Source organism: Mustelus asterias, chromosome 4 (assembly GCF_964213995.1).
Source record: "Mustelus asterias chromosome 4, sMusAst1.hap1.1, whole genome shotgun sequence".
Classification (NCBI taxonomy): Eukaryota; Metazoa; Chordata; class Chondrichthyes; order Carcharhiniformes; family Triakidae; genus Mustelus; species Mustelus asterias.
The window spans coordinates 60,792,734-60,816,394 of NC_135804.1; the positions used below are offsets into that span (position 1 = coordinate 60,792,734).

At 47.7% G+C, this 23,661-nt stretch overlaps 1 protein-coding gene across 1 annotated transcript in view; it reads left to right on the forward strand.

The window, feature by feature from the left end:
• The first annotated feature begins 4,190 nt into the window (after positions 1 to 4,190).
• Positions 4,191 to 23,661, forward strand: part of fbxl9 (F-box and leucine rich repeat protein) — a 44,738-nt gene continuing 25,267 nt past the window's right edge. The window contains exons 1-5 of the mRNA XM_078212017.1: positions 4,191 to 4,323; positions 5,857 to 6,044; positions 12,320 to 12,421; positions 15,601 to 16,581; positions 22,738 to 22,953. Coding sequence (XP_078068143.1) covers positions 4,191 to 4,323; positions 5,857 to 6,044; positions 12,320 to 12,421; positions 15,601 to 16,581; positions 22,738 to 22,953 — 1,620 coding nt within the window. The remainder of the gene's footprint in view (positions 4,324 to 5,856; positions 6,045 to 12,319; positions 12,422 to 15,600; positions 16,582 to 22,737; positions 22,954 to 23,661) is intronic.

Here is a 23,661-nt window from a genome sequence, read left to right on the forward strand (position 1 = left end):
TCACCCTGGGGGCTATATTTTCTTTGCGCCCAGGTGGTTCCCCTTGACCGCTTCAAGTTTTTAAAAGCCTGTTGTAAACCTTGCTGACATGATGTCATATTGCGAGATATGAATATTCAGTGGGACAAGGAGGCTGATAGTCTCCACTTCATCTCTGCTGGAGCACTGAACCCATATGGATCAGAACGCCACAGGATGGGATCTTGCATTCCCACTAAATCAACAGGCTTTGGACTGGTTTGCAGCATCTGCCGCACTGGGACCAGAGGATCCCGGCCCCAGATTTGAGCTGGGTTCATTGTTTTTGTACAGCATGGGTTGTCTGTCACGAGAATCTGACTCTCCTGCTCATTCCCCACAGATCCTGTGAATTTTCCCTCCAAGTTTTTAATCCAATTCCCTTTTGAAAGTTATTGCTCAATCTGAATTTGGTCACCTACTACATACCAGACCGCAACTTCAGTGTACACGAAACATGTTTCATCCTATTGTCTTTGGTTATTTCACTAATCACCTTGAATGTGTTTCCCTGGCTTACCCACACTTCAGTCACCAGCAATTGTTCTTCTTTTTCTAAACAGATGGTTTTGAACATCTCTTTCAAATCTCCCCTTATCCTCTCTGCTCCAGGAAGAACAATCCCAAGTTCTCGCATCTCTCCGTATTAACTGAAATCTCTCATCCTTGATATCATTCTAGTAAATCCATTCTCTGAAGCCTACTCGAAATCCTTCTCAGCTTTCCTGAAGTATGGTGCTCAGAACTGAACACAACCCTTCAGCTGACATCCAGCCAGTGATTTGTAAATATTTAGCTTAATTTTCTTGCATTACGCTCCATTACGCCATTAATGTTTTTATGAGTCCTCTCATTCTTGTCTTTTCCCCCTTCAAAGATTTGTGACATTTACTCCCCATCTTTCATCTCCTTAAAATGTACCATTTAATTCACATTGTCTCTTTGTTCTTCCTACCTAAACGTATCACTTTATCCTTCTCAGTGTTAAATTTAATCTGCCACATGGCTCTCATTTCACCAGTCTATGTCCTCTTGCAGTGTGTTAGAATCATGGGATGGTTATCACACAGCAGGAGATCATTCAGCCCATCAAGTCTTCACTAGCTCTCAGCAAGAGCAACTCAGTTAGTCTTGCTCTCCCCACTCTTTTCTCATAGCCCTGCTTCTCCAATTTCTCTTCCAATCTCCTTTCGAAAGCCACAATTGAATGTGCCTCCACCACACTCTCAGGCAGCACATTCCAGATCCTAACCACTCGCTACATTAAAAAAATGTTTTCTAATGTCATCCTTGTTTCTTCTGCCAATTACCTTAACTCTGTGTCCTCAGGATCTCCATCCTGCCACCAATCGAAGCAGCTTCTCTCCTGATTTTGAACAGCTTCATCATCTTCTCTCATCCTCTTCTTTTCGAAGGAGAACAAGTCCATTCTCCGCATCTTGGGCTGTGGGAGGAAACCAGAGCACCCGGAGGAAACCCATGCAGACAGGGGAAGAATGTGCAAACTCCACACAGACAGTGACTCAAGCTGGGAATTGAACCCGGGTCCCTGGCTCTGTGAGACCTAAGTGATCAATCCCTAACCCTGAGACTGTGAGCTTTAGGACTGGACCACTGCAATAAATGACGAACTGAGTTAACAGTGGGGCGGCATGGTGGCACAGTGGTTAGCCAACTGCTTCCTCACAGCGCCAGGGACCCGGGTTTAATTCTGACCTCGGGTCACTGTCTGTGTGGAGTTTGCACATTCTGCCCGTGTCTGCGTGGGTTTCCTCTGGGTGCTCTGGTTTTCTCCCACAGTAAGAAGTTTAACAACACCAGGTTAAAGTCCAACAGGTTTATTTGGTAGCAAAAGCCACACAAGCTTTCGAGGCTCTGAGCCCCTTCTTCAGGTGAGTGGGAATTCTGTTCACAAACAGAACTTATAAGACACAGACTCAATTTACATGAATAATGGTTGGAATGCGAATACTTACAACTAATCCAGTCTTTAAGAAACAAAACAATGGGAGTGGGGAGAGCATCAAGACAGGCTAAAAAGATGTGTATTGTCTCCAGACAAGACAGCCAGTGAAACTCTGCAGGTCCACGCAACTGTGGGAGTTACAAATAGTGTGACATAAATTCTGATTCTAGGATCGCATGATAAAGACTCAGGAGGAAAAAAGCAGAAATATTTATGTGAAATAGTGTGACATAAACCCAATATCCCGGTTGAGGCCGTCCTTGTGTGTGCGGAACCTGGCTATCAGTTTCTGCTCCGCGACTCTGCGCTGTCGTGTGTCGCGAAGGCCGCCTTGGAGAACGCTTACCCGAATATCAGAGGCCGAATGCCCGTGACCGCTGAAGTGCTCCCCAACAGGAAGAGAACAGTCTTGCCTGGTGATTGTCGAGCGGTGTTCATTCATCCGTTGTCGCAGCGTCTGCATAGTTTCCCCAATGTACCATGCCTCGGGACATCCTTTCTTGCAGCGTATCAGGTAGACAACGTTGGCCGAGTTGCAAGAGTATGTACCGTGTACCTGGTGGATGGTGTTCTCACGTGAGATGATGGCATCTGTGTCGATGATCCGGCACGTCTTGCAGAGGTTGCTGTGGCAGGGTTGTGTGGTGTCTTGGTCTCCACATCATTTCTCCCACAGTCCAAAGATATGCAGGTTAGGTTGATTTGACCATGCTAAATTAATCCTAGTGTCAGGGGATTAGCAGGGTATATATGAGGTGTTTCGGAATAGGGCCTGGGTGGGATTGTGATCAGTACAGACTTGATGTGCCGAATGGCCTCCTTCTGCACTGTAAGGATTCTATGAATTTTGCCATGAGCTGTTTGTAATAAAAGCAGAGAAACAGGCATTTAGGGATTGGGGAGATATTCAGGCTTGATAATGTTATAAGATCATAAGGTAAAGAAGCAATATTAGGCCATTCGGCCCATCGAGTCTGCTCTACCATTCAATTATGGCTGATATTTTTCTCATCCCCATTCTTCTGCCATTTCCCCATAACCTTGATCCCCTTATTAATCAAGAACCTATCCATCTCTGTCTTAAAGACACTCAATGACCTGGCCTCCACAGCCCTCTGTGGCAATGAGTTCCACAGATTCACCACTCTCTGGCTGAAGAAATCCCTCTTCATCTCAGTTTTAAAGGATTGTCCCTTCACTCTGAGGTTGTGCCCTCAAGTTCTGGTCTCTCCCACTAGTGGAAACATCCTCTCCCTGTCCACTCTATCTAGGCCTCTCAGTATTCTGTAAGTTTCAATTAGATCCCCCTCATCCTTCTGAACTCCATCGACTTACAATCCACAACAGCTCATAGAAACCCTACAGTACAGAAAGAGGCCATTCGGCCCATCAAGTCTGCATCGACCACAATCCCACCCAGGCCCTACCCCCAAATCCCTACATATTTACCCACTAATCTCTCCAACCTACGCATCTCCGGGCACTAAGGGGCAATTTTAGCATGGCCAATCAACCTAACCCGCACATCTTTGGACTGTGGGAGTAAACCGGAGCACCCGGAGGAAACCCACGCAGACATGGGGAGAATGTGCAAACTGCACAGACAGTGACCCAAGCTGGGAACCGAACCCAGGTCCCTGGACCTGTGAAGCAGCAGTGGTAACCACTGTGCCACCGTGCCGCCCCTCACATGACAAACGCTTAATTGCTGGGATCATTCCTGTGAACCTCCTCTGCGGGCCCTTTACTAACATGGCCGCCGCACCTCCACTTCTAGCACAGTCCGCATGCGTCCGACTACCAACACGGCCACCCGCTCTTTACCTCGCACTCTAGGCATGCGTTTCTTTACCAATATGTCCACTGTATCGTCACCTGCATCACAATACGCATGCGCTTCATTCATTACCAACATGACCACCAAACCGTCACCTGTAGGACTGTACGCACGCGCAATATTACCAACAAGGCCACCCGATCTTCACTTCGCAGACTACATATGCGATCCTTTACCAACATGTCCGGTCCGCCTTCATCAGTAGCATTGCACGTGATCGCTGTCTTCACCTGCAGCAGTGTACTCGCCCCGCTCCTTGACCAACATGGCCACCTGCTCTTTAACTCGCACTCCACACATGCGATCCTTTACCAACATATACACGCTGTCTCCACCTGTAGCATTGTACCCGCTCGCTCCTTTACCAACATGGCCACCCATCGAACTGAGCAGTTTAACAGCAATTCCCGACCTCCGCAGCGGCTGGACCACCCGTACCATGCGGCTGTTGTCGTCATGGTTACGACGGGGGAAGGAGAGAAGCAGTTAAAAGGGAGACACAGTGAGAGCCAAAGTGTATGGGGAGGGAAAGGACAATATCTCTGAGTGCCAGGAAAATCAAGGCGTTCAATGAGAGCCAATCAATCATGTTGAAGCTGTGGCTTAGACAGGCTGAGTATGAGGAGAATAAGAAGACATTGAGAAAGAGCCCGAGCAGAGGACAGAAATCAAGCTCATGAAGTGAGTGGGTTTCAGAATGACCACTCAAGAATTTTTATCAAGCCCAAAATGGGATGCAATTCCTTATCTTGTCAGCTTGGATCTTGTTTGTGTCTCTCGTGAGACCATGAATTGAATTCAATTTGTATTTTGGAGCAAGCGAGGAATTTTAAAAAAACTTACCCGGCAGGAGAGTGTCAATGATCAGGATAGTTACTTGGCAGGGATGAAACCTGATTGTCTGCCAGGGATGCACGTCTCAGTCTTTTGGCTAAGATCAAAGTGTCAGATGAAGCTGAAGATGGGATGCAGTGCCAATTCTTGTCTGATTGGATCTTGCATGTCTCTCTTCTGAGGACCATGATCGTTGGATTTGCTATACATGCCTTTAGCTCTAGACTGGATGTTCCAGATGGCCTCCTGTTTTGCACCCTTTAAACTGAGCTCATCCAACGACCATTTCGGAGCAGCGCTCCGAAAACTTATGGTATTTGCTACCAAATAAACCTGTTGGACTTTAACCTGGTGTTGTTAAAACTCTTACTCTCTTGTGAGGACCATGAGTTGGATTCAATTTGAATTTGCTATTTGGAGCAAGCAAAGTGATGGATTCAGGTCTGTTTGATCCACTCTGCTCATTGACTTTGTAACTTTAAGAATGGAGTAAACATTTTTAAAAAATAACTGGTATTGCCACCAGAACTTGGCACAGTATCTGGATGTGGTGGGTACACAGGGCACAGATTGCACAAGGAACAGAAAGTGGTTGTAATGCAAAGAGGCTGCTCACAATAAAACATGATGTGGAGATGCCGGCGTTGGACTGGGGTGAACACAGTAAGAAGTCTCACAACACCAGGTTAAAGTCCAACAGGTTTATTTGGTAGCAAATACCATATACCATTTGCTACCAAATAAACCTGTTGGACTTTAAACTGGTGTTGTGAGACTTCTTACTGTGTTCACAATAAAACACACAGGTGCAAGTTCAGTGAGGGTTAAACCCCACCCCACCTAGATTTACAGAGAAGAACGTGTGACTGAAGTCCATACAGAGTGTGAGGGGAGGGGAGGTCGATATCGATATCCGTCTCTTGCTGAGTAAATAATAAAGAGGTTTGTGCTGGAATTTGATTCACAGCAAGCCCTACTGTCCCTTGATTAGCGTGTGTGAGTTCCATATTATATTCGTCTGAACAATGAACAAAAAAGCAGCCAACTGTAGATTATGTTCCCAGCTTGCAATGTATTTTCTGAGCTGTTTTAACACATGGATGAGTTAAGTGCAGGTCCACACGTAGGAGCAATATGATACAATTAACTTAAAAATAGCACACCGTATTGCTTAAACATGCATTTTTAATTCTCTTTTTAGGATGTCAAAGCAAATCTGGTAACAATACGTACAAGAGTAGAGGAATTGTTTCAGCAATTGTGCAGGCCAGGGTAGACCTATTAGGCTGTTCAACTGAAGACAGAGGGAGGTTTGTGCTGAACTTGGAATCAAATGCTACAAGGTCATATAATCGAATGGAGAAACAGGCACCAAATTTACCTGTAGAGGTAAGGCAATTTCATTTTTCTGTTAATTGGACTTGTCTTCAAATTAGTGCTATACATGCCTTTAGCTCTAGACTGGACGTTCCAGATGGCCTCCCGTTTTGCACCCTTTAAACTGAGCTCATCCAACGATCTCCTGCTTTCGAACTTGCAAAAAGTCCCATTCACTCATCATCCTTTTTCTTGTTGACCGAGCTTGGTTCCCAGCCAGACAAGGCCTCGATTTTAAAGCACTTATCCTTGTTTGCAAACTCCTCCAAGACCTGTGAAGCACACGGATTAGTTTTATTATGTCATTGACTAATAATTAAATAAATAATAAACTTTAGAAGCGTATAAAGGCAAGTTGTTCAGATTTTAAAGTGCATCACTTTCTTTTGTTATGATCCCTAGCAGATTCCAAGATGTTGGGGACATCCAGTTAGGATTTAAAGTAGATAAAGATTTGAGATTCAAGACATTTGCTTTTGGAATAAAGCCACGAGATTCGATGGGTTTTGAAGAAACAAACTTTATTATATAAGTTCAGAAAGCTATAACAATTTACAATTATTTTCTAACATTCAGGGTAAATTTAGATGTCTGTGAGACAAACTTAAAGTTAAAAATGTATTTATTAGTCACAAGTAAGGCTTACATTAACATTGCAATGAAGTTACTGTGAAATACCACTAGTCACCACACTCCAGCACCTGTTGGGGTCAATACACCTAACCAGCATGTCTTTCAGACTGTGGGAAACCGGAGCACCTGGAGGAAACCCACACAGACATGGGGAGAATGTGCAAACTCCACACAGACAGTGCCCAAGGTGGGAATCGAACCCAGGTCCCTGGTGCTATGAGGCAGCAGTGCTAACCACTGTGCTGCCCACAGTTGTCAAACACACCACAATACAGAGTAATGAGTAATACAGTAAATGACAGATGCAACCAAGATAACTGTTTCTGTCCCTTTTTGTCTTGTGACCCTTGTTGGCTGGCAATCTGCCTCAAGAAGGGGTGGTCCACTGACTCTTAAATTGATCTGGGGAGTTATCAAAACACTCCCAGAGGGTCCCATCCTTATTATTAGGTGGGAACCAATATAACAAACATTGGAACATCCTGTACCTTAAATGTTACAATTTCCACAGACTTCTAATTTAGTACCCAGAAACATACAGACAATGGCTTTCATGACTTTGTTGAAACATGTATTTCTAACCGTTTACTGAAGGGTTTGCATTTAGTAAATAAGTAGTAACTGTTTCAATTGGCAGGGATGTTGGTGACTATCAGATTATATATAATTTGACCAATGTTGCATCAATGAGCCCTAGCAAAACTGGAGTCAATGGGGAGAATGGGCATAGGGGAGAACTCTCTGCTGCTTAGAGTCATACCTGGCACGAAGTAAGATGGTTATGATTGTTGAAGGTCAATCATCTCAACTCCAGGACATCACTGTAGGAGTTCCTCAGGATATTGTCTGGGGCCCAACCATCTTCAGCTGCTTCAGCAATAACCTTCCTTCCATCATAAGATCAGAAATGGGATATTGACTGATGACTGCAAAATGTTCAGCACCATTCACAACTCAGCGGTTCAAGAAGGCAGCTCACCACCAGCTTTTCAAGGGCTATTAGGGTTGGGCAATAAGTGCTGGCCTAGCCAGTGATGCCCACAGTTCATAAATGAACAACAGAAAATGTGACTCCTAGCACTGAGTGAAAGCCTTAAGTGTGCATGTGTAGTATAGGTGATAAGATCATCAGAGCGGTGTCAGGAGTTTGATGTTTTTCTGCCTTTGCTGCACCACAGAGAAGGCAATTAGTGTGAAATCACTCCATAATAACTCACTACTGCCTCAAATCCCTCTTCCTAATGGCTACCATTCAATGTCACACCAAATGCAGAGTGCGTAGCTCCCCCCACTGCCTGCCCCCCATTCGGCCCCACCCCCATCATGGCCCACCCTCCCTTAAAGCCCCTATCCTTGGCACTGCCGATGCTTGATGGGCTGTGCCAGGTTGGCAGTACCCAAGGAGGAGGACATTCCAGGCGCTGGTGCTATGCAGTTCACCTCAGTGTGAACACATGACACAGTGTGTCATGGATCCCGTCAAGGGCAGACTCAATTCGCACTTGGTTACTCTCCTAATATTGGTTGAGTAGGTTCAAACATGAGGAGTAACCACCTGAGGTGCTGGTGACCTTTGTAACACTGATTTACTTCAGTGTACTTTGGCACATTGTAATGTAAAGCTTTTCCATTCAGTCTGCTGGACCATACAGACCCGCTGTGAATTTCCTGTATTAACAATAAAAGTTCAGCTGGGTTTTCTAAAATTATTCAAGGCACAATTGAGTGTTAATGCTGTTTACATTTTAAGTGTCAGCTTCCAGCAGGTACTAGTGGTGCAAAGAGCTCTTTTGCATTTCAGCCCACACCTGAGAAGTCGTCATTTATTTCCATTGTCTCATCCATTTGCCTTGTGTAGAGAAATGATACAAGGACAGGACACTGATTCAACAAACCACTCATCAAAGTCCAGATTCTGCATTGTCAGAATGATCTCCCTCAGTAAACCCACGTGTCCAAAATTCAACATTCTTGTAGGCTTGAAAATTAGCCTTGAATGGATTGTATTTTTGTGTGCTGACTTCTAACTTGAATTTTATCAATTCATCAGAGATTGTCAAAATCCTGGAACTCCCTCGCTAACAGCACTGTGGGGGTGCCTACACAACAGCAGCTCAAGAAGGTGGCTCACTACCATCTTCTCGAGGGCAATTAGTGATGGGCAATAAATGCCATTCTAGCCAGTGATGCCCACATTCTATGAATGAATAAAAAAAGTTATATCTGAAGATGCAGAAACTGTAAATCAGCAACTAGCTGTAAAGGATAATATTCAGAAGCTTTAAGCCTGCTCCAGTTTGCATTAGACTTTAGTGCAGTTTTCATGGTTATTTTCTGTCTTCCAAGTAATGCTATCAAAACAGATTTAAATCCGCATTATATAGGATTATTATCTGTTCACTTATCTACTTTATTGATTTGCCAGTTCATAGCTTAAATTGTGTCTGAATCAGGAACAACAGGAAAGTTAATGAAATGTTTGCTGTGCTGCCAATCACGGAAGAGCACCAGGTTGAACCAGAAGACAAAACAGTTTTTTTTTAACTTGAGACAATCAAGACATACTCTGCATGGGCATTTAGGACTTGTCCACAGGAATGTCTGAGGCAATGAAACTGGAGAGTAAATAAAGTTAAAACCCATCGAATAAATGGGACAGTGGCAACATTGGTATGAAGTGGGATGAGTGATGGAAAACAATGAGTAGTGGTGAATGGTTATTGTTTTGGACCGGAGGAAGGTTAATAGTTTGGTTCCCCATGGGCTGCTATTAGGACCACTATCTTTCTTGATCTATATTAACGACTCAGACTTCATGGATTTAGGAAACTTGGAAATATTCTGAATTTGTGAGGAAGATAGAGAAAGGCTGCAAGAGAGCACAGAATGGGCCAACATGTGGCAGAAGACATTTAATGTGGAGAAGTGTGAAGTGATGTATTTTGACAGAAAACATGAGGAAAGGCAATGTAAAATGAAAACTGCAATTCTAAAGTGGGTGCTGGAGTACAGCAATCTGGGGTTAAATATGCACAAATGTGGGCATGGTGATTAGCACTGCTGCCTCATAGCGTCAAGTGGTGACTGTGTGGAGTTTGTATGTTCTTCCCACGTCCTCCTGGGTTTCCTCCGGGTGCTCCGGTTTCCTCCCACACTTCAAAGGTATGCAGGTTAGGTGGGCTGGCTATGCTAAATTACCCTTTAGTGTCCAAAAATGTGTAGGTTATCTGGATTAGCCATGGTAAATGTGCAGGGTTACAGGGATGTAGGGGTGATGCTCCTTCAGAAAGTCAGTGTAGTAGTCTCGATGGGCTGAATGGCCTCCTTCTGCACTAATAAAGAATGAAGGTGGCAGGCCAGGTTGAGAGCACAGTTAATAAACCATACAGGTACTGGGCATAGAGTATGAAAGCAAGGAAGTTATGGTGACCGTTTAGACCCATATTCTAAGCACCACACTGTAGGAAAAATGTGAAGGACATCAGAGAGTGCTCAGAAAAGATTGATGAGAATATTTCCAGGAATGAGGAACTTCAGTTACATGAATAGAATGGAGAGATTATGCTGTTCTCCTTAGAAAAGCGAAGATTGAGAGGAATATTGTGTGCAGTTCTGGTCACCTCACTATAAGAAGGATGTGGAAGCACTGGAAAGAGTGCAGAGGAGATTTACCAGGATGCTGCCTGGTTTGGAGGGTAGGTCTTATGAGGAAAGGTTGAGGGAGCTAGGGCTGTTCTCTCTGGAGTGGAGGAGGCTGAGGGGAGACTTAATAGAGGTTTATAAAATGATGAAGGGGATAGATAGAGTGAACGTTCAAAGACTATTTCCTCGGGTGGATGGAGAGAAAGAAACTTCCTGTTGATGGTAGGGCTTAGAACTGTAGGGCACTGATTTAACGTGATTGGCCAAAGAAGCAGCGCCTGGTTAGTATCTGGAATGCACTGGCCGAGAAGGTGGTGGGGTAGGTGCCATCATGGCATTCAAAGAGTTGTATGGACAGGAATTCTCTCTCTCTCTCTCTCTTTTCTCCCCCCCCCCCCCACCACACACACACACACACACACACACACACACACACACACAACCCCCTGATCCTGCTGCCAGGAATGGCTGGAAAATGCTGCCCATGTGAGGAGAAAAGAATTGCAGAGCTACAGGGAAAAGGTCCTCTCACTTGATGAAGGGGCAGCGTTCCGAAAGGTTGTGCTACCAAATAACCTGTTGGACTTTAACTGCTGTTGTGAGACTTCTTACTGGGAAAAGGTGGGGAAGTGCAGAGAGCCGGCGTGGAAGTGACCGGCCTCCTTCTGTGCTGTGATCATTCAATGATTGGAAGTAGAATGGCAAATGCAAGAGTAACTCAGCGCAGAAAGAGAGGCCGTTTGGTCCCTCATACATGTGCTATCCAATTAATCCAGCTCTCTGCTCTTTCCCCAAAGCCTTGAAATGTTTTACTTTTCAAGGTGGACCAATAATATGGACAACAGTCAATGATTGACCCTGCTTCTTGTAAATACCAGGAAATCCTTTAGTAAAGATCCACAGATATGTTAGGTTTTTTATCTTTCCAGTTTTCTGCACTAATTTATGTTGGAGGGCTGTTTGAGCAGTGACAGTTTCCTGAGAGTTTTTGCCAATGAGCCAAGGCTGTGATGTGAGCACTGCTATTCTGCCGTATAACTGGACAATGGCTGCAAACCATGAGATAATATTCCCGATATCCACATGGCTGGGATTGTCAGAAGCAGGCGACTGGATAGAGCTCGGGGTCAGGAACCTGACCTACTTTGGGCAGGCACTGAGGAATGGTTATGTCATTAACAAAATGTTAATGGAAGTGTTAACTGTCAGGACAATTGCTAACCAGAGGACACAGATCTCCTCCCATCCCCTGCCTAATTGACTGGTTAACACAGGACGTACCAAGAATGGAACTGAGACTTCCTGATCCAAAGGAAATGGCTGCTCCATGTCATCTGCCCACTCAGCTGTCAGTGATTGATGGAATGCTCTCAATTGGCTGGATGAATGCAGCTGCAACAATCCCAAAAACTCAATCCATCCAAGATAAAGCAGCCCCCCTGATTGGCACCTCATCCACACCTTTGACATTCAATCGCTCCATCACCAATGCACAGTAGCAGCAGTGTGTACCATCTACAAGATGCACTGCAGCAGCTCACCAAGGCTCCTTCAACAGTGCCTTCTGAACCTATGATCTTTGCCAACTAGAGGGGCTACCCTGACTTGGAACTATATTGCTGTTCCTTCACTGTTGCTGGATCAAAATCCTGAACTCCCTAATTGCATTGTGAATGTACCTACAATGGTTCACCAAGATGGCTCACCACCACCACCTTGAGGGCATTTAAGGATAAGCAACAAATGCTGGCCTGACCAGCAATGCCCACATCCCATGAAAGAATGAAAAACATGTGTTTGCCACATGCACATTGTGTGCTTGGAGATTGCACAAGAATGCACCAATCATATCGGTTGGACATAATATTCTGTTGAAAATGATGGCTGCAAAGTTCTCCTCCAAATGAAAACTGGCTAATGAAACAGTTTGTAAGAGGGGATGTGAGTGCTCTCAAATCCCACTCAATCTATTTGTTTTAATAACAAGTGCCAATCTCTACTTCTCTTAACAGGTAATCTCATACATCCTGCACTTCCTCTCTATGTCAGATAGGAAGGAGGCTTCATTGGTAAACCGAGCCTGGTATGCTGCCTCTCTGGACCAAAGTCTGCAGGTAGTTCCCTTTTTTAAAAACGTTATGATTTAGATTTCTATTTCATGCCCTCCTCCTGAAGGCACGGATTCTTTCAGGATTACAGTTCCACAGGTGGCAGGTAGGCACAGATATCTTGCCAAAGTCACCATCAAGTGTTAGAACGCTTTGCAAACAAGATGGCCTGATCTCGCCCTCACCTGTCCTGCGCATGTCTGCAGTTCCCAGGAAGGACCATTAGCTGGCATTCAGGATTGGGAACGCAGTTTAATATTTCTCCTTAATTTCTTCCCCTTCTTGCCCCAAGGTATAATAAATGAACAATTATATCAGTCCCACTGCTGCCTCACCAGTGATCAGATAATTCAACACCAGCATCCACTCCATGAGTACTCCTCATGTATGCAAAGATGCCTCAGTATGTTGAGGAAGACCCTCAAGTTTATGGATGCTAAACAGGGAGTGGGAACCGAGGGGTAAATTAGATGGGGATCACGGGCAAAGAGAAAGGAGAAGGGTGTTCCAGCAGGAGTAACCTGGTGTTAGGCGTAGAAAGAGTCACCATGTGGGAAAGGGTGGGACCATGTTGGGTGATGAGGGAAGGGCAGGAGTGCGAAGCTCGTTGTGGGAGAGTAGGAGTGCAGAACACTCCCAGGGGGTGGGGGAAAAGTGCTGGAAGGGTGAGAGTGCGGGACCATGTCTTGGGTTGAAGGGGGGAGACGTGGGTAGGAGTGGAGACTGTGTCGGGGGAGGGTGGGAGTGTGTTGGGGGGAGTGTGGGATTGTGTCGGAAGGGTGTGAGAGCGTGAGTGTGTCGGGGGAAGGATGGGAATGCGGGAGTGTGTCGGGGGGGGGAGGGTGTGAGTGCAGGGGTGTGTCGGGGGAAGGGTGGGAGAGCGGGACCGTGTCAGGGGGAGGGTGTGAGTGCGGGAGTGTGTCGGGGGAGGGTGGGAATGTGTCGGGGGAGGATGGGAGGGTGGGAGTGTGTCGGGGGGAGGGTGGGAGTGTGTCGGGGGGAGGGTGGGAGTGTGTCGGGGGGAGGGTGGGAGTGTGTCGGGGGGAGGGTGGGAGTGTGTCGGGGGGAGGGTGGGAGTGTGTCGGGGGGAGGGTGGGAGTGTGTCGGGGGGAGGGTGGGAGTGTGTGAGCGTGTTGGGGAGAAGGGTGTGAGTGCGGGAGTGTGTCGGAGGGAGAAGGGTGTGAGTGCGGGAGTGTGTCGGGGGGAGGGTGAGAGTGCGGGAGCGTCTCGGGGTGGGGGGGGGGGTGGAGGTGGGTGTGCGGGACCGTGTCGGTGAGAAGATGTGAGTGCAGGTGCGAGTCGGGGGGAAGGTGGGAGTGCGGGAGTGTCTCGGGGGAGGGCGGGAGTGCGGGAGTGTCTCGGGGGAGGGCGGGAGTGCGGGAGTGTCTCGGGGGAGGGTGGGAGTGCGGGAGTGTCTCGGGGGAGGGTGGGAGTGTGGGAGTGTCTCGGGGGAGGGTGGGAGTGCGGGAGTGTCTCGGGGGAGGGTGGGAGTGCGGGAGTGTCTCGGGGGGAGGCTGGGAGTGCTGGACCGTGTCGGGGGGAGGGTGGGAGTGCGGGACCGTGTCGGGGGGAGAGTGGGAGTGCGGGACCGTGTCGGGGGAAGGGTGGGAGTGCGGGAGTGTGTCGGGGGGAGGGTGGGAGTGCGGGAGTGTGTTGGGGGGAGGGTGGGAGTGCGGGAGTGTGTTGGGGGGAGGGTGGGAGTGCAGGAGTGTGTTGGGGGGAGAGTGGGAGTGCGGGAGTGTGTCGGGGGGAGGCTGGGAGTGCGGGAGTGTCTCGGGGGGAGGGTGAGAGTGCGGGACCGTCTCGGGGGGAGAGTGGGAGTGCGGGAGTGTGACGGGGGGAGGGTGGGAGTGCGGGAGTGTGACAGGGGGAGTGCGGGAGTATGTCGGGGGGAGGGTGTGAGTGCGGGTGTGTGTCAGGGGGAGGGTGGGAGTGTGTCGGTGGAGGGTGCGAGTGCGGGAGTTTGTGGGGGATGAGGGAGGGATGCGGGACCGTGTTGGGAGAGAGGGTGGGAGTGCGGGACCGTGTTGGGGGAGAGGGTGGGAGTGCGGGACCGTGTTGGGGGAGAGGGTGGGAGTGTGGGAGCGTGTCGGGGGGGAGGGTGGGAGTGCGGGAGCGTGTCGGGGGGGAGGGTGGGAGTGCGGGACCGTGTCAGGCGAGAGGGTGGGAGTGTGGGAGCGTGTTGGGGGGGAGGGTGGGAGTGTGGGAGCGTGTTGGGAGGGAGGGTGGGAGTGCGGGACTGTGCCAGGGGGGTAGGTGGGAGTGCATGAGTGTGTCAAGGGGAGGATGGGAGTGCGGGACCGTCTCGGGGGGAGGGTGGCAGTGCGGGAGTGTCGGGGGGAGAGTGGGAGTGCGGGAGTGTCGGGGGGAGGGTCAGAGTGCGGGACCATCTCGGGGGGACAGTGGGAGTGATGGACCATGTTGGGGGCAGGGTGGGAGTGTCAGGGGGGGGAATGTGAGTGCGGGAGGTTGTCGAGAGGAGGCCATGAGTGCGGGACTGTGTGGGGGGGAGGGTGGGATGCAGGAGTATGACGGGGTGAGGGTGGGAGTGCGGGAGTGTGTCGGGGGGAGGGTCGGAGTGCGGGGCTGTGTCGGAGGGGGGTGCGTGTGCGAGATTGTGTCGGGGGGTTGTGAGAGTGGTACTGTGTCGGGGACAGGGTGTGATTGGGGGACTGAGCCGGGGGGAGGGTGAGAGTGCGGGACTGTGTCGGGGGGGGGGGCTGGGATGCGTGTGCAAGATTGTGTCGGGTGGGTGTGAGTGCGGGACCGTGTTGGGCGAAGGGTGGGAGTGCGGGAGTGTGGCAGGGGGTGGGTGGGAGTGCGGGAGTGTGTCGGGGGGAGGATGTGAGTGTGTCGGGGGAGGGTGGGAGTTCGGGAGCGTGTCGGGCGGAGGGCGGGAGGGCGGGAACGTGCCGGGGGGAGGAAGGGAGTGCGAACCGTGTCGGTGTGTGTGTTAGCCTTTGCTGCTAGGAGACCTCTTGCGGGAAATTGAATGGCTATAAAGGCGGACCCAACCCTTGGTTATAAAGATGTACACAGATGTAAGATCATCTTTCTTTTTCTTTGAAAGTACAGTATTTGACGGTACTCAGCTTGAAGTCCTACCTGGATTAGAGAAGGGAGAACTCATCCAAGACATTCAGGCTAGTGTTATCTGACTCTACTGTCTGCTTTTCGTTTTACAGAAAAATGTCTTCTATCACGTCCAGGGAACGTACGATTCTCTTGAGTCCATCAGACACCTGGGGCGGAGGCGGACATCCTGCGTGGCTCTGAGTAACCTCGATGCATCGGCTACTTCAAATATGGTCGTACAGAACATTGCGCTTCACCTGGCCCCACATCTGAAGAACCTCTTGCTGCGGGACAGCAATATCACTGAGAGCTCCTTCATGGCTCTGGTCCCATCCTGCCGCAACCTACAGGGGCTTGACATCAGCGGCTGTAACAGCCTTTTCATGCCTGGCACCTTGCTGTCAACGGAAGAAAGCAAAGAAAATACAGCCAGAGCATTGGTGGACCTGCGTGAGCTTAATCTCTCCAACCTCCGGTATCTGTCGGACTTCACCTTCAATCGACTTACTGAGTGCACCCCCAAAATCCAGAAGCTGGTTCTTGCTGCCTGCCCCATTTCCTTTGAGTTTGATTCCTACCGAGGAACAAAAATGTGTAATTCCACCATTACACTGTCGCTGAACAACATCCTGTGTTTTCTAGGTAGACAGGCTGCTACACTGAAGTATTTAAATTTCAGCCGTACCGGCATCACGAGCGAAGCGATACAGTCAGTCGTCCAAGTGGCTGGGCTACACCTGGAGGGGTTGTTGCTTCAGCATTGCAAGGAGTTGACGGACGATGCAGTCTGTGCCATCTGCATGTGCCAACCAGGGCTCACCACCCTGGACCTCACTGGTTGTTCCGAGCTGACCGACAGATCCGTCACAGCGGTGGCACGTCTACTGTACCTGGAACGTCTATTCCTGGGCAAGATCAGACTCCTGACAGACAACGGGTTGAAGAACCTGTCCACCATCCCAACCCTGCAGGCCCTTGACATGTCCGAGTGTTACCAAGTCAGTGGCCTTGAGCTGGTCAAGGGCTTCGACTTGCCACAGACCACGGCGAGTTTAGTGAGTCTCAACTTCAGCTGCTGCACCATGGTGAAAGTAAGTCACTCCACCAACGTTTCTCACACTGTGCTGAATGACAGAATAATAGCCCTAAAATTTCTAGATCCTTAGGAATTAACATGGTCAATGGGTGAGGAAAGGGGATAGCTTACAATTGGGGGAGAGGTAAGTATGATGCGATTAGGCAAGAATTAGGGGGCATAAGTTGGGAACAGAAACTGTCAGGGAAAGGCACTAATGAAAAGTGGAACTTTTTCAAGGAACAAATACTGGGTGTCCTTGATAGGTATGTCCCTGTCAGGCAGGGAGGAAATGGCCGAGTGAGGGAACCATGGTTCGCGAAAGAGGTGGAATGTCTTGTGAAAAGGAAGAGGGAAGCTTATGTAGGGATGAGGAAACAAGGTTCAGATGGCTCGATTGAGGGTTACAAGTTAGCGAGAAACGAGCTGAAAAAGGGGCTTAGGAGAGCTAGGAGGGGACATGAGAAGTCCTTGGCGGGTCGGATCAAGGAAAACCCCAAGGCTTTTTACTCTTATGTGAGGAATAAAAGAATGACCAGGATGAGGTTAGGGCCGGTCAAGGACAGTAGTGGGAACTTGTGTATGGAGTCAGTAGAGATAGGCGAGGTGATGAATGAATACTTTTCTTCAGTGTTCACCAAGGAGAGGGGCCATGTTTTTGAGGAAGAGAAGGTGTTACAGGCTAATAGGCTGGAGGAAATAGATGTTCGGAGGGAGGATGTCCTGGCAGTTTTGAATAAACTGAAGGTCGATAAGTCCCCTGGGCCTGATGAAATATATCCTAGGATTCTTTGGGAGGCAAGGGATGAGATTGCAGAGCCTTTGGCTTTGATCTTTGGGTCCTCACTGTCCACGGGGATGGTGCCAGAGGACTGGAGAATGGCGAATGTTGTTCCTCTGCTTAAGAAAGGGAATAGAAATGACCCTGGTAATTATCGACTGGTTAATCTTACTTCGGTGGTTGGTAAATTGATGGAAAAGGTCCTTGGGGATGGGATTTACGACCATTTAGAAAGATGCGGATTAATCCGGGATAGTCAGCACGGATTCGTGAAGGGCAAGTCGTGCCTCACAAATTTGATTGAATTTTTTGAGGAGGTAACTAAGTGTGTTGATGAAGGTAGGGCAGTTGATGTCATATACATGGATTTTACTAAGGCGTTTGATAAGGTCCCCCATGGTCGGCTTATGATGAAAGTGAGGAGGTGTGGGGTGGAGGGAAAGTTGGCCGATTGGATAGGTAACTGGTTGTCTGATCGAAGACAGAGGGTGGTGGTGGATGGAAAATTTTCGGACTGGAGGCAGGTTGCTAGCGGAGTGCCACAGGGATCAGTGCTTGGTCCTCTGCTCTTTGTGATTTTTATTAATGACTTAGAGGAGGCTACTGGGGAGAATTTAAACTAGATAGGTGGGGGAGGGGAGCTAGAAGAGTTGACTAGGATCAAGGAACTAATTGATGGGGGGGAGGATGCAGGGGTAAGGGGAATTACAAAATTAATGGTAGAGGAGAGGGTGCAAGTGAAGGAAGGCGGTAATTTAGATAAGGGAGTAGAGGGAGAGGGTGTTCGCGACTCATCAAAGCGGGTCCAGATAAAAGCTGGAATAAGGACACTTTGCCTGAATGCACGAAGCATTCGGAACAAGGTAAATGAGTTGATGGTGCAAATCAGCACAAGTGGGTACGATCTGGTGGCCATTACAGAAACGTGGCTGAAAGGTGACCAGGACTGGGAGATGAATATCCAGGGGTATCAGGCGTTTAGGAAGAATAGACAGGAAGGAAAAGGTGGTGGGGTCGCGCTATTAATAAGAGATAATATCAGGGTAGTACTGAGGGATGACATAGGCTCTGAGGAACAAAACGTGGAATCATTATGGGTAGAGATGAGGAATAGTAGAGGGAGAAAGACACTAGTAGGTGTGGTATATAGGCCCCCAAATAATAATGTTGAGGTAGGGAGGGCTATAAACAAGCAGATAAGGGATGCGTGTAAAAACGGAACGGCAATAATCATGGGGGACTTCAACATGCACATTGACTGGCAGACTCAAGTCGGTAAGGGTGGAATGGAGGAAGAGTTCTTAGAATGCTGTCGGGATAGTTTCCTTGAACAGCATGTTACGGAACCGACGAGGGAACGAGCTATTTTGGATCTGGTATTGTGTAACGAGGTAGGTAGAATTAAGGATCTTATTGTGAAGGACCCTCTTGGGTCTAGTGACCACAATATGGTCGAATTTCTGATTCAGATGGAAGAGGAGAAAGTTTGGTCCCAAACCAGTGTCCTCTGTTTGAACAGAGGGAAATATGATAGGATGAGGGATGAATTGGCTAAGGTAGACTGGGAGAGCAGGCTGGCAGGTAGGATAGCTGAGGAACAGTGGAGGATTTTTAAGGAGATCCTTTTCAGTTCTCAGCAAAAATATATTCCAGCAAAAAACAAGGATTGTAAGAAAAGGGAGAACCAGCCGTGGATAACGAAGGAAATAAAGGAGAGTATTAAAATAAAAACAGCTGCGTACAGAGTGGCCAAAAATAGTGGAGAAACAAGTGATTGGGAAAAATTTAAGAAACAACAAAGAGAGACTAAGAAAGCGATAAAGAAAGGAAGGATAGACTATGAAGCTAGGCTAGCAATTAATATAAAAAATGATAGTAAAAGTTTTTATAAATATATAAAAAGGAATAGAGTGACTAGAGTGAATGTTGGACCCTTGGAGGACGAGAGGGGGGAGTTAATAGTGGGAAATGAGGATATGGCTGAGTCTTTAAATAAGTTTTTTGTGTCGGTCTTCACGGTGGAGGACACAAATAGTTTGCCAAATATTAACGATAGAGGGTTGGCAGCAGGAGAAATACTTAATACAATTAATGTTACCAGAGAGGCAGTGCTGGGTAGACTAATGGGACTGAAGGTGGACAAGTCCCCGGGTCCGGATGGAATGCATCCCAGGGTATTGAAAGAAATGTCAGAGGTAATAGTGGATGCGTTAGTGATTATTTATCAAAACTCGTTGCATTCTGGGGTAGTGCCGGTTGATTGGAAAACGGCTAATGTTACGCCGCTGTTTAAAAAAGGAAGGAGACAAAAGGCGGGTAACTATAGGCCGGTCAGCTTAACGTCTGTAGTAGGGAAAATGCTGGAATCCATTATTAAAGAGGAGATAGCAGGGCATCTGGATAGAAATGGTTCGATCAATCAGACGCAGCATGGATTCATGAGGGGAAAGTCGTGCTTGACGAACATGTTGGATTTTTATGAAGATGTGACTAGGGCGGTTGATGGAGGAGAACCGGTGGATGCGGTGTTTTTGGATTTCCAAAAGGCGTTTGATAAGGTGCCCCATAAAAGGCTGCTGAAGAAGATTAGGGCACACGGAGTTGGGGGTAGTGTGTTAAAGTGGATTGGGGACTGGCTATCCGACAGGAAGCAAAGAGTCGGAATAAATGGGTGTTTTTCCGGTTGGAGGAAGGTAACTAGTGGCGTGCCGCAGGGATCGGTACTCGGGCCGCAACTGTTTACCATTTATATAGATGATCTGGAGGAGGGGACGGAGTGTAGGGTAACGAAGTTTGCAGACGACACAAAGATAAGTGGAAAAGTGAATCGTGTGGAGGACGGAGAAGATCTGCAGAGAGATTTGGACAGGCTGAGTGAGTGGGCGAGGATATGGCAAATGGAGTATAACGTTGAGAAATGCGAGGTTATACACTTTGGAGGAAATAATAACAAATGGGATTATTATCTCAATGGAAACAAATTAAAACATGCTACCGTGCAAAGGGACCTGGGGGTCCTTGTGCATGAGACGCAAAAGCCCAGTCTGCAGGTACAACAGGTGATCAAGAAGGCAAATGGGATGTTGGCCTATATTGCGAAGGGGATAGAATATAAAAGCAGGGATGTCTTGATGCACCTGTACAGGGCATTGGTGAGGCCGCAGCTGGAATACTGTGTGCAGTATTGGTCCCCTTATATGAGGAAGGATATATTGGCATTGGAGGGAGTGCAGAGAAGGTTCACCAGGTTGATACCGGAGATGAGGGGTTTGGATTATGAGGAGAGGCTGAGGAGATTGGGTTTGTACTCGTTGGAGTTTAGAAGGATGAGGGGGGATCTTATGGAGACTTATAAGATAATGCGGGGGCTGGATAGGGTGGAGGTGGAGAGATTCTTTCCACTTAGTAAGGAAGTTAAAACTAGAGGACACAGCCTCAAAATAAAGGGGGGTCGGTTTAAGACAGAGTTGAGGAGGAACTTCTTCTCCCAGAGGGTGGTGAATCTCTGGAATTCTCTGCCCACTGAGGTGGTGGAGGCTACCTCGCTGAATATGTTTAAAGCGCGGATGGATGGATTCCTGATCGGTAAGGGAATTAAGGGTTATGGGGATCAGGCGGGTAAGTGGTACTGATCCACGTCAGATCAGCCATGATCTTATTGAATGGCGGGGCAGGCTCGAGGGGCTAGATGGCCTACTCCTGCTCCTATTTCTTATGTTCTTATGTTCTTATAGGAGTGGGCTGAAGGGTGGATCAGTAAATTTGCTGATGACACCAAGATTGGTGGAGTAGTGGATGAGGTGGAGGGCTGTTGTAGGCTGCAAAGAGACATAGATAGGATGCAAAGCTGGGCTGAAAAATGACAAATGGAGTTTAACCCTGATAAATGTGAGGTGATTCATTTTGGTAGAACTAATTTAAATGTGGATTACAGGGTCAAAGGTAGGGTTCTGAAGACTGTGGAGGAACAGAGAGATCTTGGGGTCCATATCCACAGATCTCTAAAGGTTGCCACTCAAGTGGATAGAGCTGTGAAGAAGGCCTATAGTGTGATAGCTTTTATTAACAGGGGTTGGAGTTTAAGAGCTGTGGGGTTATGCTGCAACTGTACAGGACCTTGGTGAGCCCACATTTGGAATATTGTGTGCAGTTCTGGTCGCCTCACTATAAGAAGGATGTGGAAGCGCTGGAAAGAGTGCAGAGGAGATTTACCAGGATGCTGCCTGGTTTGGAGGGTAGGTCTTATGAGGAAAGGTTGCGGGAGCTAGGGCTGTTCTCTCTGGAGTGGAGGAGGCTGAGGGGAGACTTAATAGAGGTTTATAAAATGATGAAGGGGATAGATAGAGTGAACGTTCAAAGACTATTTCCTCGGGTGGATGGAGCTATTACAAGGAGGCATAACTATAGGGTTCGTGGTGGGAGATATAGGAAGGATATCAGAGGTAGATTCTTTACGCAGAGAGTGGTTGGGGTGTGGAATGGACTGCCTGCAGTGATAGTGGAGTCAGACACTTTAGGAACATTTAAGCGGTTATTGGATAGGCACATGGAGCACACCAGGATGATAGGGAGTGGGATAGCTTGATCTTGGTTTCAGATAATGCTCGGCACAACATCGTGGGCCGAAGGGCCTGTTCTGTGCTGTACTGTTCTATGTTCTTATGGGAGAGGAGCTAATTTTAGTGTGGCTTTTCAGCCCTTTTTTTGTGTTGCCAAATTCCAGAGTTGGGGATGGATGCTCCTTTTAATCATAGAATCCCTATAGTACAGAAGGAGGCCATTTGGCCCATCAAACCTGCACCATCAACAATCCCACCCAGACCCTATCCCCGTATCCCCTCCTCATCCCCCTGACACTAAGGGACAATTTACCATGGCCAATCCACCTAACTCGCACATCTTTGGACTGTGGGAGGAAACCGGAGTACCCGGAGGAAAGCCACGCAGACACGGGGAGAACATGCAGACTCCGCACAGATAGTGACCCGAGGCCAGAGTTGAACCCGGGTCCCTGGCGCTGTGAGGCAGCAGTGCTAACCACTGTGCTGCCCTTTTGTGCTTCATTACCCAGTGAAGGCTGCTGGCAAGCATTATTGTATGGTGATAGTGCTTCTACAGTGACATTGGGTAGGGAATTCCAGCTCAGTGACATTGAGAAAATAACTAACAGGCCCTGACCAGCAATTCGACTTGGAGTACCTCATGTTTCTACCTGGAACAACTTACTTCTTTCCAAAAAGTACAACTAAGTTTTGTGCTCTGGTAATAATACATTGAAATGGCGAGGGGGAAATTCTAATCAAACGTTAAATTTACAGCAGTGATTGTAAATCTGTGGCTGGTTTTAGGTTGATAATATTGCTCACTCATGTGTTCATTTAACTTCTGTAGGATAGCTGTGTTTTCTCAATGGGGACAATCCTACGGGAGAACCTGCAGGAACTGGATCTCACCTCCTGTGTGTACATCACCGATTTCAGCATTTACGTCATCGCCAACTACCTCAAGGGTCTGACAGCACTGCGCCTTGGCTGGTGTAAGGAGATCACAGATAGGGGGCTGCTTGGATTGAGCGTAGCCAGTGACAACTGCCAGCTGGACATGAAGGTCTGCTTTTAGTTTCTTGTGAATCTACTGTGGCACCTGTTGTGTGAGAGCCAGTCTTCACACACAACTTTGATGGATGCTGTGCTCAGGCTAACAGCCCTGGATACCATGTGGAGGCTAGAAGCTGCTTCTTAAACCTCAGTGCAAAAAGCATCCACTTGCCCCTTTGCCTCCAGCTTTCCAAGTGTTCTGACTGACATTGTCGATTTCTAGATGGTCTGATTTTCATCGCCGCCTTTTCACTCTCCTCGTGCTTCTGCATATATTCTTTTCTTGCAGATATAAAAGAAAAGCATCTTGTAAAACTGAAAGCAAGCCAGGAACATTTTTAATTCAAGATCAGACATTTGAATTGATCATCAATCCTTTGATGATCCACCACATCATCAGGAAAACCTATTATTAAGAGCGTCTAAAAAATGCACTTAGAAAATCAGACAAAATCAGCACGGTTTTATGAAAGTGAAATTGTGTTTGACAAATTTGTTTGAGATGTAACTAGTAGAGTAGATAAAGGGAAACCATTCGATGTAGTGTACATGGATTTCCAAACAACTTTCAATAAGGTGCCATACAAAAGGTTGATGTATAAGTTAAGGATTTATGGAGTTGGGGTTAAATTGTGAGCATGGATTGAGGATTGGTTAATGGACAGAAAGCGGAGTGGGGATAAATGGGCCACTTTCAAGTTTAGTTTTAAAATGTATT